This window comes from Salvelinus alpinus, chromosome 12 (genome assembly GCF_045679555.1).
Source record: "Salvelinus alpinus chromosome 12, SLU_Salpinus.1, whole genome shotgun sequence".
Taxonomy (NCBI): domain Eukaryota; kingdom Metazoa; phylum Chordata; class Actinopteri; order Salmoniformes; family Salmonidae; genus Salvelinus; species Salvelinus alpinus.
This window is the reverse complement of record NC_092097.1, coordinates 30,755,754-30,771,601: the sequence shown is the minus strand read 5'-3', so window position 1 is coordinate 30,771,601 and position 15,848 is coordinate 30,755,754. Positions and strand designations below refer to the sequence as shown.

Here is a 15,848-nt window from a genome sequence, read left to right as displayed (position 1 = left end):
GTCAATGTGCAGGGGTACTAGGTAACTGAGGTAGATATGTACATATAGGTAGGTTTAAAGTGACTAGGCAACAGGATAAACAGTAGCAGAGGCATATGTGAGTCAAAAGAGTTAGTGCAAAAAGGGCAATGCAGATAAATAGTCCAGATAGCTATCGGTTAACTATTGAGCAGTCTTATGGCTTGGGGGTAGAAGCTGTTCAGGGTCCTGTTGGTTCAAGGCTTGGTGCATAAGTGCCACTTGCGGTGTGGTAGCTGAGAGAACAGTATGACTTGGGTAGCTGGAGTCATTTAACATTTTTAGGGCCTTCCTCTGACACCGCCTGGTATAGGGGTCCTATAGATGTCCTCAAGATGGATATTTATGGACTGCACTCATGCAATGACAAAACAATTATATTGCCCCACTATATAGTTTGATTCAATAAATACAATGCAGTGTTTATTCGCATACATATTCACGTTTGAAATGATACAACATTCACCAAACAAGTGTGTATATGGTCCTGCTTCCACCACCCTTGGGCTTGCTTCTCACCTTTCTATAAGAGCTGTCATGTTATTGGAGCAGCGTATTCAATTATCAGCATTGTCATGTGAGACTCAAAACATGTGTACACACAAGGTCTACGAACAGCCTCCATATGACAGACCAAAGAATACTTATTTCTTAGAGGTTAGAGGACCTTGTATGCTTTCTGGTTGTTATAAGCTTTTGGAAAATCATGACTGATACAACACACAAAACACCACCACGGCCCATAATTCTGTATTTCACGTGAACAAGTTCAATGGGATTACGAGCGCCACGCATTTTACCTTCCCACTAAACCTGCCCTGCTCAAAATTAAAGTGAATTTATGTTACTTTTACTTTGCAGAGAAGGAAAAACTCAACACTGAGAAGGCACTAGAATTTTGGTTTGGCCTGAAACGTTTATTTGGACATGAAGAAAGGAGACTGTCAAAGTATAACTGGTGGACACACACACTTTTAACACAGATGTCCGGGACAAGACCACAGAGCACCGCACACAAAACATTTCGAAATACAGACGGCAAAATCATTGCAAGCACAGGACCCAGAATCAGCATCTAAGGCAAAAACAAGAAATATTTGTACTTTATTATTCTTTTAAGTTTTTGTTCAGACATCTATTAAATCAGTAATTCAGTGTCTCACACCCCCCCCCCCCCCCACTCGTACGTTACCATGTCCCAGCTGCACTCCCTCCAACGCCTTTGTCCCAGCAGGGAAGTGCTACAAAAACTAATCAAAACAGTTAAAGAAAAATAAAACCCTATTCCTGTAATAATTTCAGCAAACCTGCTAAACACCTTTTCTTCAACGTAGACATCTAAAAATTATTTTACACCTTACAGGATTAAGAGATTATTTTCAAACAAAGGTTAGTGCATTTCATTCCAGAACACCACTAGCTGCTCTTAGCTTAGCCATTAATGGATGTAAAAATATAAAATAAGAACATAGGCCCAGTGGTTAGATAGATAACATGTTACTGCACTGCTAGCACCCAGGCAGTGCACTGAATTCTCACTTCAACCAAGTCACAAATCAGATAGTTTTGGAAATACACACACACATTGTGAGAAAAAAAAACCACACAAAAAAAACACTAAATGCACTGAAAGAAAAAGGTACATCAGAGTACATAAAAAAACTAAAGTCAAACTGCAGAACTCTTTCAAAACATTTACTCAAATCTAAATGTGCTTACTAATAGAGAGAAAAAAAAGAAAAACCCGACTAAAGATTAGCCTTCTAGGCGCAAAATCTGTACAAGAACATTCAGACCACCTACACAAGTGGCCTTCCCTCAAATAGGAGTATATGCAAACTGACAAGAAAACAGCCCTCTCTCTGTACACGATAAGCACTAATAAAGCATAACTGGCCAATCAAGAGAGACAGGGAGCATTATCAATTAACTGACAGCTTTTCCATCCAACAGTAGGAGGGTTACGAGTTCTCCACATCCCACCCAGAAACAGTTGTGTTGGCGCAAGTTCCCAAGGTTGTCTTTTTGCCTGCTTGACTTTGGTCTGGATCATAGAGATCGATCACAATGTTGTATCTGTGCCAATGAGGCCATCTCCATTTAAAGTAGTCAATTTTCTTCTTCTGATAAAGGAAAAAAGTGTAAAGCTAAAATTGGCAACTTACCAGCTACAGTGTTGAAGTCTAGAAACAAATCTTGAGTAATTAATTTCTTGTGGCCACTAGTTGGCGGTCAATGCTCTGATCATTGGCTGCTCCCAATCCATAGGAATCCCCACCCAGTTGACTACTTTAAAATGGCAATGTCCATGCAAAAAACAGTTATTTCCACATAATGATCTCTATACATTTATGGTCTGGATAGTGTTCAATCCATTAATACACAAAGGCTGAATTATGAGTTTGTAAGCGCATATAAAAAGCACAGATATGAAGGTTGATGCTCCCCATGTCAAGTCAACTCTCCTAACATTACGCAAACTTCCATTTTGCAAACAATGGACATGTACAGAATTTAAAACAAATCGTGAGATATGCATTAAAATCTTCAATCAAAAAAAATCGAAGACAGTAAAAAGAAAATCCAAAAGTGAAATGTACAAGAAAAAAAAGTGCCTAAATCAAAATCCTATGATTTAGCCTGACACCAAAACCCTAATATCCGACAGTTGCTCTGCCCTCAATCCCATCCCAAAATAACATGACTCATCATTATCACCCTTCAGAATCTCTGCTCAATGAATCAACGGCAACATTGAAAAAGGATAACCCCAAAACGGACATGATCAGACTTCGACAGCATATCACTGACAAGAAAACAGCCCTCTCTCTGTACACGATAAGCACTAAACACCAACCAACACCACACCTGGAAGTCTCCACTGGCCACCCCTAATCTCATACTGGGACAGGTTCGGTACTCCGCATGTTATCAACTCAAATTGAGAAGTCAGAACACTAACCGGACTCTTGCTGGGGAAGAACTTTTCCGACAAATATATATATATTTTTTGATTTGCATTAAAAACGTAAAATTCCAGTGATCGCTGCCCAAAACCAGTAAGCTCCTTTATAGATTAATTACTGATGCCAACAAATAAGAGAATGAGAATGTTTACTTGCCTTCAGAATTCATGCCATTTTAAAATGAGCAAGCTCGAATACATAGTACCAGAGACTAGTTTCATGCTTGGGATCCCATTACTACTCTATAAAATACCATATTCTACATGATACAAGAGCTACCAAAATGCATGGCAGACTACTCTGGAACATGTTGCACAGATATGATGGCATGTTGAAATACCAGATAGCTGGGGTGGAAGGGTTTCTATTTGATGATAAAGACTACCTGTTCCATCAAGACATAAATAGGAAGGTATATGTTAACGCCGGTATCCTGCATTTGACCACATAGGTACAATTAATTGTACATATTAATACAACAGGTTAAACTTTTATGCAAGACACAAATAATTAAAACTGCTCTTCTTAAAATGTCAATCAGCAGTTGAAACAAAGCGTTCTCCCTACCCTGTTACAGTAAAAAGCTGAGGGATGGGGTTGGAGAAATGTAACAGCTCAAATTCATAGACTGAGCTATGGATGCAAGGACTAACCATCTAGCATAAAAATTACAGTTATAACCATGTTTTGAGGCTATATAGACTTAGTCTGCATTTACGTTGTTCACAAACATTGGAGTAAAACAGGCTTATATATTTTGGGTTCTGATGGAGTATGACAGTGGAACAAAGCTTTGATACTTGAAGAATCAATTCGTACATAAATTAATAATAGGTCCAATAATGAATGTAGCAACTGCAGATTGCCCCTTTAAAAAGGCTACGTATAAAATGGTCAAATTCATGGTAACGGTGTACGTGTCAGGTGTCTACGATGCGAGTGCTGACTGCCTCAACTACCAAACACCTTCACCAAGGGAAGACTCCACCCTTTCTCATGAGCTGTTACCCATGACAACACTTCCTGATCCACTCAAATCCCAACCCCTAAACAATGGATTGGTGGGTCATGTTCATAACACTGTAGCAAACCATTAAAAAAAAAAATTTTGCAATGAAAAACAAAAGCAAGCAGTTCTTATAGGAAAACTTCTGAGAGTACCTTGCCGTGTCACTCAGTTTTGCACCTACTGAACTTGACCCTGGATGGAGAGATTATGCACTAATGGTTGGCGCAATCACCAACCAAAGCATATTTTAACTAAACAGGATTGGCAAACAGTTGGGACCAACACTCATTCAAACATTTAACCGTATGTTTCAAAGTAATAGGAAATGGAGTGGAAAATATAACAATTCAGTGACCGACAGCCCGACTATCCAAACTTTTCCCCACATTTGCACGGTATCCAAGCACCATTATTGTAAGGTTTTAATGTCCTACTCAAGCAAGGGTATACCAAAAGTTTCCATCAACCGTGAAAATAAATTCATTGATTTTAATAAATTCATATTTCCCCATTGATTCTGAACACAAAATAATTCCTGACTCATAGCTGACAGGCATCCAAGACTGTTTCTTCACCTAAAAGAAAGTGCAGCTTGACAGGCTTCCCAACTCCCTCCATCTCTCAGAACAGTTCAAAACAGGCACTTCTCTAAAACCATGTGGCCCTCTCGCTTCCAACCTTCATAAAAACACATTTTATGAACTATCCTTAGCCCTTCGCCAAAAGAATCACTTGCCAACCCCTTCAACAACAAAATGCATCATATGTATCAACTCATAACGATGTCATATTGGTGGATGTCCACATCTTTTGCTGTGTCGCATATTAACTAGATTTGCTAACAGCTCTTTTCTTTTCCTTTTTTCCTTTGCAACTACCAGTATTCTGGTGATACAAGGCATTACTGTACATTTGTCCCCCGTCCCCCACTTTGACACAGAAATCAAATTAACATAGATTTAGCAGTGGAGGGCCCAGCCTTCAAGCTAACCAAGGTGAGGCAGCATGTAAGCATCTCTCGCTATTCTTTCAGACAAGTCCTTCAGTTTGTGATTTGTAACACTCGTGTCGGCCCCCTCTTAAAACGATTACCGCTTGCAGTCTTTCCCAAACAAAGGTCAGCGGATGTCTGACCGAGCTTCAGGGGGGTCTTTAAGATTAAGAACGCGACTGTGTTCTTTCAACCAATAATATATATATATATATTTATCTCTTTACATATATACACACGTATATAGATTTGTGTTTGTTTTCCTGTTAGTCTGTTGGTTGTTGTTTAAACTACTTTGGTGACCGGGGGGGAATGTTCTGTTCCTTCCCGCTCCGTCTGGCCCAGCCCTGGGGGGAGATGCGGCGGCTCATGGATGCACCTCTCTGCTGATCCCGGTACTTTGGGCCCATCCCTCCGGATCGGGCAGGGCCAATGACCCCACAGTATGAGCCAAGGGGATCAAGGTGGGGCTGGCCTTCTCCAGGCCGCTCGGGTTTCTCAGGCCTATCCCCATCGCTGCTGGAGGAGGCGGCGGGCTCGTCGGCCTTGTTGACACGCAGTTCCCGCAGAGGTTGGCTGGCCGAGGAGGTGGGAGGGTTTGGGGAGGTGCTTGGCGCTGGGGGCTGGGTGGCTGGCCGCTTGCACATCTCAGCATAGCTCAGTTTCCTTGACTCCTGGTTGGATGGATGAATAGATGGATAGACAAAAAAGAGAATAGGGGAGGAGAGAAAATAGACATAGGATGACTAGAGCCTGACATCTCTTCATTGATCTCTTTTTAACCAGATATGTTAACTGACAACATTCTATCCAATGCATTATGTATCCAGTGAAATCCACCAGGCAGTGAGTGAAGTCTTACCGGTGCAGGTGTGGTAGTGGCGGGGACTGGTGTTGCCGTGGAGATAGACTGGCTGTGGGTGGGCGTAGGGGTAGCAGCGGCGGGCTGTGAGGGGGTTGGCAGAGAAGAGGGTGGTGTGGGGGGTGGAGCCATCTCCTTTTGGACATGAGGCTCAGGCTTCTCCACTTTCTTCACCGGATGAGCAGCACTGCACAGACAGGAGAGGAAAAGGTCACCAATAAGGTTCATTTCCAACAGTGAAATCATGTTGGATCATCAAAATCCCTACAGCACATCTTTGCAGCCGTAAGCCAGAGGTAAACCATACCTTGGAACAGGGGGCTCCACGACAAGAGGGGTGGGGGGTTTGTGGGCCGGCACGAGCTGACTGGGCGCACTCACAGTCTCTTTTTGGGCACTAGCAGGAGGGGCCACAGACTCCTTATTCACATCAGGCTGAAAATAAGAGAATTGGACATAGTTGACTTAAGAGGGGTGAAAGACATGACATTTGGCTGAGAGACTAACTACAGTGTAAGAGGAATGTAAGAGTTGGGATTAAGTGACGGATCAGACAAAACAAGACCTAGTTATTATAGACCACTTCTTCCTGTCACATCAAGTGGTCAAGAGGGAAACTACTAATGGGGTTTTTCCTCACCTTGTCGCTGGTCATCTTGAGGCCTCGAACCACATCAGACATGCGAGTCTCTAGCACGGGCTCTCCCTGCGTGCTGACCACACACCCCGGCAATGGAGGGAAGTTGGAGGTCGCTAGGTCAAACTTGGGCTGTGGAACCTTTATCTCGCTCAGAGGGATGGGCCTCTGAACACCAAAACACAGAAGACACACATTTGACCATGTGGGTGAGATAGGGGGTATAAACCACACTAAACATGGGATAGAGGAAATTAAAATGGCAGAAAACTGACCGTGATCCTCTCGTCCTCTCTCTTCCTCCGCATCCCTCTGTAGCTGCCTCTCCTACAACAGATAAACATGTTACACACAGCATAGAGATGATCATAAGCAAACATGTAATTGTTCCTGTTGGGAAGGCTTTGGATGGCCAAGACAGACCAGTTTGAACCCTCAGATCTCATAATCTTACCGCTCATCGGGTCAAGTGTAGAGACTAGTGACTTTGGGGGGGGGGGGGGGGGTAGATGGATGGAGAGAGAGAGCGAGAGAGAGCGGAGTGAAAGAAAGGAAAACCCAAAAGTCTTTATCACTTAGCTTGAAGCACCTCTATGCGCATTGATTTGTCATCACTGGGTCAAAGCCATTTGATAAAGCCCAACAGGGACATGATCACATTTCATGTATGAGCAGGTTGTGGGGTGTGTGGATGTATGAAGGGGCTCTGTGCAGACTGACCTGCCCCTGCCAGCAATGCCCAGGTCTCCATTGGGCATCCCCTCCGCAGCCAGTGGCAGGGTGTCCCTGAGGGTGGGGGGCACAGGGCCATGCTCGGGGGTACTGCCCAGGGGAGCCCCTGCCGTCCGGGGAGGAAGAGCGCCGGAGGGGCCCGACAGGCCATCCACCAGGGGGGATACGGGGGTAACAGAGGGAGAAGGGGTCTCGTCACATGGCCGGGGCTGGCTCTTCGCGTGGTTCCTGAGGAAAGGAAGATCAGTCAGTCAGTCATATCAACTTAACGAACTCAATCGCTCAAGCATAAATGCCATCTATCGTTCAGTCTAAAGATATGATCACAAAACAACTAGGAGGGGTTCCAGTATGATTCATGCAGAGGATGAGGAGGACAGGACATTAAACATTAAGATGGTAAATGGAGGGGATTGTAAATATGCTCCTGTATAGAATACTAAGGGAATGGTTTTGGTTTGCTCAGCACAAGCTGATGGTAATGAACTTGCTGGATCCCATATTCAAACAACAAATGTAAATTGAATATATATTTTTTATTATTTGACGTTTAGTGTATTGTTAAATACTACTACACTGTTGGAGCTAGGAACACAACCATTTCACTACACCAGCAATTTCATCTGCATGTGACCAATAAAATTGGATTTGATCATAGCGTCATTTGTCAGTTACGCTAGCCATCTAAAATATCAGTTGAGGGTTGCCATTCACCACAGTTCCCAAGGACACCCCACTGTAGCATTACATAGATGGTTTAAAAATCGGCATTAACGTCGTAGCTTGCTAACGTGTATGTTTTAGAATGAGACTGGATGAAATGAAGGTAGCATTAATTGATGACATGATTGATATCTGATCATTTATACCTGAAGGCATTGATTACATTCTTTCTAGAATAGAGGGGGACACTGTGGGACAGAGGGGGAGTAAGAGACAACCAGTTATTTACATCATAGCCCAAAAAAACAAAAAATGGTCTTGCTTTGTTGATGAACATAAATACCATATGTGCACTAAATTACAGTGTGACCAATTACAACAACCATCCTGGTGCTAGTCAAACTGGCTTTTTAAAACAGAATCTAATGTTGCAAGGCTGTGGATGAATTCACTGGACCACTTTGGACGGCCAAATAAGACATTTGAACCCTCAGATCTCATAATCTTAACGCTCATCGGGTCAAGTGTAGAGACTAGTGACTTTGGGGGGGATAGATAGAGATAGAGGAGAAAGAAAGGAAAACCCCAAAGTCTTCATCACTTAGCTTGAAGCACCTCTATGCGCATCAATATGTCATCATTGGGTCAAAGCCATCTAATAAAGCCTTCTGATGGAGCCGGATGGGGGTTCTTGCCCTGAGAGAAAACACGTACCGGTTTCTGTTGAAGGGCGGTCGTCCGAGGCCCAAGGGACTGGTGCCAGTCTTGTAGTTCCCAGGGGTGCTGAAGCCGTTCACAAAGCCACTGTTGGGGAACGGGGCCTGGAGGAAAAGCAGAAAACAAGATGGCCGCCAGTCAAATCACCTCAGTTTTCTATGACACAGCTCTTACAAGATTAGCTGATCCTGACAGTGATACATTACTAAATGTCATGCCCCCTCTGACCCCAGAGCGCAATGTGAAGGATGTGTGTTACAGCTGACGCAAGGTAAATTCATATGGGTCTGAACAGGACATGTTGAGGATGACGTCCACCATTCCTAAATCACCTACCCAGATCATCAGATCTCATAATCTTATCGCTCACTGGTGTCGACTGTGGAAATATAACACATTGGGGAGAAGGGTAAAATAAGGGGAAGGAGAGCGAAAGGAGGATTTGAGGGCATATATGAACCCAGAGTGGTTTGTCTCCCAGCCTGAACCCCCTCTATGTGCATGGTTATGTCATCATTAGGTTCAGAGGTTTGTATTTATAGGAGCAATTTGCAGAAAAAATTATAATTTGAATCATGTCCAAAAATGTTTTATTTAGAATGGTCATACAATTGCATCTGAAACTTGAGTACCTACAGGTACACCCAACACTTCTGTACCCATGACAACCAACACACACTCTGGAATGGGGTTGGTCCTCCTAGGAATGAACAACAGTACTTCTAACCAAATCTAATTCAATACGAGTTACAACAGGAAACTATCATGCGGGCCTCACCAGCGGGGTCTGGAAGTAAGGGGCAGGCGATGGGTTCCAGGTGGGGGGCACCAGGGGGTAGAGAGGGTACTGCTGCTGGGGGCTGAACACCTGCTGCATGTAGAGGTGTGTTGAGTTGTACTGGGACTGGCCCTGCTGGCTGTACACACTGGAGTTCGGTACACTACGGTAGCCATTCTTCGCAAAGAATGTGTTGATGGCCTTGATACGAGCCTGGACAGAGCAAGAGAGCGACAGGAAGATGTGTAAAGGACTGGAAATGGAGATTATGAACGCAACATGTTAACACAATGCACAGTAGAATAAACAAATTGATATTACATAGCCTACACATCGTCTCCCCACACTGCCATTCACAGAGAGAAGAGGCCATGCTCCTTGTTCCCCTCAGATCTCATAATCTCACGGTCATTAGGTCAGTCACACTGTGCTGACGGAGGGAGGGAGAGGACGATGAAGAGGGAGGATGAAAAAGGAAGGGAAAGTTAGAGGAGAGGGTAGCGATTTAGAGATGAAGAGAGCCCTCCACAGCCACAGTGCTCCTGGGTCCTTCCAAGCGCGATACTGATCATCACCGGGGGTACCGCTTTTTCCAGCCTTAAACATCATGCAAGTCAAATCATAGTTCTGGAGTTTGAGGCATTAAGCTACTCGATTTAGCACACCAATCAAATTCACATTGTTAGCAATCTTAATGATAACCATTTGAAATTGAGCCTGAATGCGTTATGCCAGATACATTTAACGACAATACTGGCAATCATCAACTACTGCTAAAGAAGAGTGGTTGAATGAAATGTGGACAATGTCATAACATCTTGAATGGGGGAGATGACTGGCGATTGAGTTCAGACCAGTTTAGAACAGAACGAGACAGAGAGACTGCTGGCTGGACTTACTCTTTCCTTAATCAGACGCTTATGTAGGCACAAACGCAAGGTGACCTTGCTGTAGTGCAGCCACAGCTCAGCCACGTGCTCCCAACAAGACAGCCACCCCCTTTACAAGTCACTGACCTGACCGCATAACAGCTGACTCCAAAACAGTCTGACTGAGGTAGTCCACACAGCGCTGCTTCCCCCCCACTCCTATCATCTGATCTCAGAGTTATACAGTTGACTAATGTTAAGCATTGCCTCCCCCTTGACCAAACGAAATCTAAACGTATGGAGCAATTTCAGTCTCAACAGAATTATTTTTTATTTTATTTGTAATGCACACATTGAATCATAGAATTCATAAACAGAACTTTTATTTCATGATTTGAAACTGAATAGAGTGAACCCCGTCAGCTATATTGGTGCCGTGATGTCTGAGTATGAGGTCAAAGGTGGGTGAAATGTAACCAATGTCCTCTCTCTTTTGATGAGTAACCTTGCTGGAGACTTGTTAGCTTCCCGTACTCATCCCTATGGGCTTTAGTTAAGTTGGCTAACAGAGTCTTGTACTGTGCAGGAGACCTGGTTCACACCCAGTCAGTCACAAGAGCAAGATTTATTAGGGAGTGGAAACGCTATCCTTAAGGTCTATGACAGGGCTACTCAACTAAATTGTAATGGGGGCCAAATTGCTGTTTTTACCACACTCCCTTCTAATGTGTCCATAGAGGGGAGCAGAGCGACCATGTTCCAGAGAGTCGTAGCTGTCAGGAATGGGGTCATAATGGCATATAACCCAAATGCTAGAATAAATTCATTGGAAGAAAATTATGATTCACGCCAAATAGCAAAACTGAATATGAAACTTTGGTCAACTTGAAATTATAGTTTGTAAACTTTATACACAGACAATGAATGCAATATTAACCATATTGAAACGAAATATATAAATATTGAATAAAAAATATTCAATGACATTTACATTGAATTTTAAAACTGAATGCAATATTCATTAAATTCAGTTTCAAATCATGAAATACAAGTTAAACTTATGAACTCAATTTGTGCATTACAAATGCAAAAATATTCAACAACTTCAGAAATATTGAATTCAAATACATTTTCTGTTGGCACTGAAATCACCTAATAGAAAAGCAGCATGTCTCACATGAGAAAGGAACAGTACATGTACTCACCATGATGGGTTTTCCCTGAAACGTTTTCACTTCTTCCCTTAGATATCTGTGGGCCTGAGGAAGAGAGAAAAAACAAAGTACTGTGAGAGAGCTGGACAATCCCCTTTCACATGTAGTAGGAGATATGATTACATGTCTAAATAGCTTTTATTTTATATACAACTTGCAGACATAGCAGCAGCAGCATCAACCCCACAAACAGAACGGAGCCTCCAAGTAACAACGAACCAGGGGCCTGCCAGTTCATTTGTCTTTGAACCAATCAAATCAGATCTTTTTCCAGAGCTGATCTAGTTGGTGAAAAAATATCAGAATGGGCTACCTGTGTAAACGCAGCTTTTGACTATGCTGGTAAACTATACTGAATGAAAATAAACATGGAACAATTTCAAAGATTTTACTGAGTTACAGTTCATAAGGAAAATCAGTCAATTGAAATAAATTCATTAGGCCCTAAACTACAGATTTCCCATGACTGGGCAGGGGCGCAGCCATGCGTGGAACTCACCCACTGGGGAGCCAGGCCCAGCCAATCAAAATAAGTTTTATTACAGACAGAAATATTAGTTTCATCAGCTGTCCGGGTGACCTGTTTCAGATGATCCTACAGGTGAAGAAACCAGATGTGGAAGTCCTGGGCTGGTGTGGCTACACGTGGTCTGCAGTTACAAGGCCAGTTGGACGTACTGGCAAATTCTCTAAAACGACGTAGGAGGCAGCTTATGGTAGAGAAATGAACATTCAATTCTCTGGCAAGAGCACTAGGGGACATTCCTGCAGCCAGCATGTCAATTCCACACTCCCTCAAAACATGAGACATGTGGCATTGTGTTGGGTGCCAAAACTGCACATTTTAGAGTGGCCTTTTACTGTCCCCAGCACAAGGTACACCTGTGTAATGACCATGCTGTTTAATCAGTTTCTTGATGAGCCACACCCGTCAGGTGGATAGATTATCTTGGCAAAGGAGAAATGCATACTAACAGGGATGTAAACAAATTTGAGACGAATAAGCTTTAAGTGCGTAAGGAAAATGTCTGAGACCAACACTTTACACGTGGCATTTATATTTTTGTTCAGTATAGATCAATCAACAGAACTGTGTTGGTTTGATTGGCCTAACAAATAGGAAATTACATTTATACAATATCAGAAGACACAAATAGCAAAAAACATGCGCAGTGAACTTTGAATAAGGACATTTTCACTGACTGACTACAGAGTGTGGAATGTGCAACGCTACCTGCTGTGCATCGGTGTCCGACTTGAATGTGATGTACCAGTTGTTGTTGGCCGCAAATTCAACACTCATCACCTTGGGACAGTTTTCATTCTTAAAGAGGGCCTCCACTTCCTGAGGAAAGAGAGAGAAGATGAGGGTGTTAGAACTCTATAAGAAAGGTTCTACAACAAAATAAATCATATTCTTCACATGTAATGAGCAAATGGCTACACCAACGTTTCCCAAACTCGGTCCTAGTGACCCCAAGGGGTGCATTTTTAGTTTTTTGCCCAAGTACTACACAGATTATTCAAATAATCAAAGCTTGATGATTACTTGGTTATTTGAATCAGCTGTGTAGTGCTAGGGCAGTGGGCTACATAGAAGGTAAACCGGAAAAACCGTTCAAACACAAAAAAGCTCATTCTAAATGTTGTTACCTCTACAGGTGTGGTCTCTGGCACCTCCCTCAGAATGATGATGCAGCGCTTGTGATTGGGCCGAACCTTTTCCCCCATCTCGTCAACTTGCACCACGGGCGAGGCTGAAACCACACACACAAAAAGATATCAACATTACATGAAATTTACAAGCGCCTTTTCAAATAATGACTCAGTGAGGATTATTTGCTCTCATTTGAGTGAGTTTGCTCCCAAAGCCAGGTTCATGGCATACCTACCCCAAAGTGCTTGAAAAACCTCACTCAACTTTAACATGGATCATGTTTCTCACCTACTTAATGCTGCTCCCATTACTACAGTGCATTCAGAAAGTATCCACACCCCTCGACTTTTCCCACATTTTGTTGTGTTACAGCCTGAATTTAAAATTGATGAAATTTAGATTGTGTCACTGGCCTACACACACACACACACACCTCTGTACCCCACATACAATGATCTGCAAGATCCCTCAGTCGAGTAGTGAATTTCAAGCACAAATTCAACCAAAAGACCAGGGAGGTTTTTAAATGCCTCACAAAAGGGCACCCATTGATGGGGTGGGGGGAAGAAAAAAGCAGACATTGAATATCCCTTTGAGCATGGTGAAGTTATAAATTATGCTTTGGATGGCGTATCAATACACCCAGCCACTAAAGATACAGGCGTCCTTCCTAACCCAGTTACCGGAGAGGAGGGAAACCGTTCAAGGATTTCACCAAGGCGGCAATGATGAATAGGATGGATCAACAACATTCTAGTTACTCCACAATACTAACCTAAATGACAGTGAAAAGGAGGAAGCCTGTACAGAATAGAAATATTACAAAACATGTATCCTATTTGCAACAAGGAACTAAAGTAAAGGTGAAAAAAAAAATCCATAGAAATGAACTTTGTCCTGAATACAAAGCGTTATGTTTGGGGTAAACCCAACACGTCACTGAGTACCATATTTTCAAGCATGTTGGTGGCGTTACCGTGTCATGGGTATGCTTTTTACCGGCAAGGACTAGGGAGTTGTTTTTTTTTGGGGGGGGGGGGGGGAACAAAAACAGAATAGAGCTAGGCACAGGTAATATCCTAGCGAAAAACCTGGTTAAGTCTGCTTTCTAACAAACACTGGGAAACAAATACACCTTTCAGCAGGCCAATAACCTAAAACATAAGGCCAAATATACACTGTAGTTGCTTACCAAGACAACAATGAATGTTCCTGTGGCCTAGTTAGTTTTGACTTAAATCTATGGGAAGATTTGAAAATGGCTGTCTAGCAATGATCGACAACCAACTTGACAGAGCTCAAAGAAATTTTCGAAGAATGTGCAAATATTGTACAATCCAGTTGTGCAAAGCTCTTAGAGACTTACACAGAAAGACTCACAGCTGTAATCACTGCCAAAAGGTGATTCTAACATGTGTTGACTGAGGGGTGTGAATACCTATGTAAATTACACATTTCATTTTTAATAGATGTGGAAAAAAATTGTCATTATAGGGTATTGGGTAGATGGGTGAGAAATCTATTTAATCCATTTGGAATTCAGGCTGTAACAAAAATGTGGAATAAGTCCTTTGTCATTTTGAAGGGACTAATAAGTATATTGTTTTAAGTTTAACTACCACAATCCTTCTCGATACTATTACTAATTAATCTTACGATGCAGTTCTAGCCACCACTAATCTCGTTCCAAGCCATGTGTCAACACAACATCTGGTATGAGGCTACAACTTGTGCTAAGCGATTTTAGCTTGGGTAGAAATCCTGCAACCTGAGCTTGTTTCTGACCAGTCATGTAGCAGGCTACAGTACAAGCCTGTCCAGGGAGGCTATTTCCACAGTTCTCCCCACTCCTACAGTGTCAAAGGTGAGGTGGGTTTTTGTTCATACCTCGTAGTACCTCCAGGATGAGGTCCATGTCGGTAGTGAGGACCTTGATGCCCTCCATGCTGGCGATGGTCCAGATGGGGACAAAGTGATCACTATCCATCTGGGACATCAGGTACAGATCCTTGGACAGATTCTCTCTGAAGACAGAGAACAGGGCATGAGAAACCAACAAGCCAAGTTTGTTACATGCTATGGGGAGCTAAGATACATTTGTGCCCCGATTCTTGAAGCTGGGCGTAAGACACATTTTACTACTCCACAGGAGAGGCATTTGAAAGTGAAACCTTTTATCCCCATCTAAATGCATATATTTTTTGAACATGTGAACTTTCATGTGCCTGAATAAAAACTAGAGGTCGACCGATTATGATTTTTCAACGCCGATACCAATTAATCGGCCGATTTATAAATATATATATCATACACACACACATTTTTGTAATAATGACAATTGCAACAATACTGAATGAACAATGAACACTTTTATTTTAACTTAATATAATACATAAATACACACACACAGCTCTGAAGTGACAATGATACTGAAGAGTCTGCTTAGGAGACAAATACTCTCAACTGTTTGAATAAAAATAGAGTTTAAGTTACCTGTGAATGTTGAAAACAAAAACTTTAATTTCTATATGCAGGAAATCCTATTTTAATAATGGGCATGGTAAGAATTGACAACCAAAGTGCGAGTCATAATTCCCATGACACCTTCTAGCAAAATCTGAAAAGTGGTTCCTTCATTTATTCCATAGGATATTTTTTAGATTCACTTAAAATAAGGTCTGTGTTTCGTGTAGGCTTACATCACCGTGCCAATTTTATAACTGTGTAGATATCCA

At 42.4% G+C, this 15,848-nt stretch overlaps 1 protein-coding gene across 6 annotated transcripts in view; it reads right to left on the bottom strand.

Annotated features, from left to right (window-relative positions):
• Positions 1–914: 914 nt before the first annotated feature.
• The window catches only part of LOC139535855 (la-related protein 4-like), a 35,750-nt gene continuing 20,816 nt past the window's right edge, over positions 915–15,848 (bottom strand). For 5 of the 6 annotated variants that reach the window (XM_071335698.1, XM_071335694.1, XM_071335699.1 and 2 more), the window contains 13 exons: positions 15,001–15,137; positions 13,110–13,213; positions 12,691–12,801; positions 11,448–11,501; positions 9,374–9,586; positions 8,593–8,699; positions 8,085–8,126; positions 7,204–7,443; positions 6,759–6,810; positions 6,487–6,651; positions 6,154–6,281; positions 5,847–6,033; positions 915–5,658 (listed from right to left, as the gene is read on the bottom strand). In XM_071335698.1, the coding sequence (XP_071191799.1) occupies positions 5,275–5,658; positions 5,847–6,033; positions 6,154–6,281; positions 6,487–6,651; positions 6,759–6,810; positions 7,204–7,443; positions 8,085–8,126; positions 8,593–8,699; positions 9,374–9,586; positions 11,448–11,501; positions 12,691–12,801; positions 13,110–13,213; positions 15,001–15,137 (1,924 nt within the window). In that variant the 3' untranslated portion in view covers positions 915–5,274. The remainder of the gene's footprint in view (positions 5,659–5,846; positions 6,034–6,153; positions 6,282–6,486; positions 6,652–6,758; positions 6,811–7,203; positions 7,444–8,084; positions 8,127–8,592; positions 8,700–9,373; positions 9,587–11,447; positions 11,502–12,690; positions 12,802–13,109; positions 13,214–15,000; positions 15,138–15,848) is intronic. The other variant, XM_071335695.1, reaches the window with a different exon arrangement.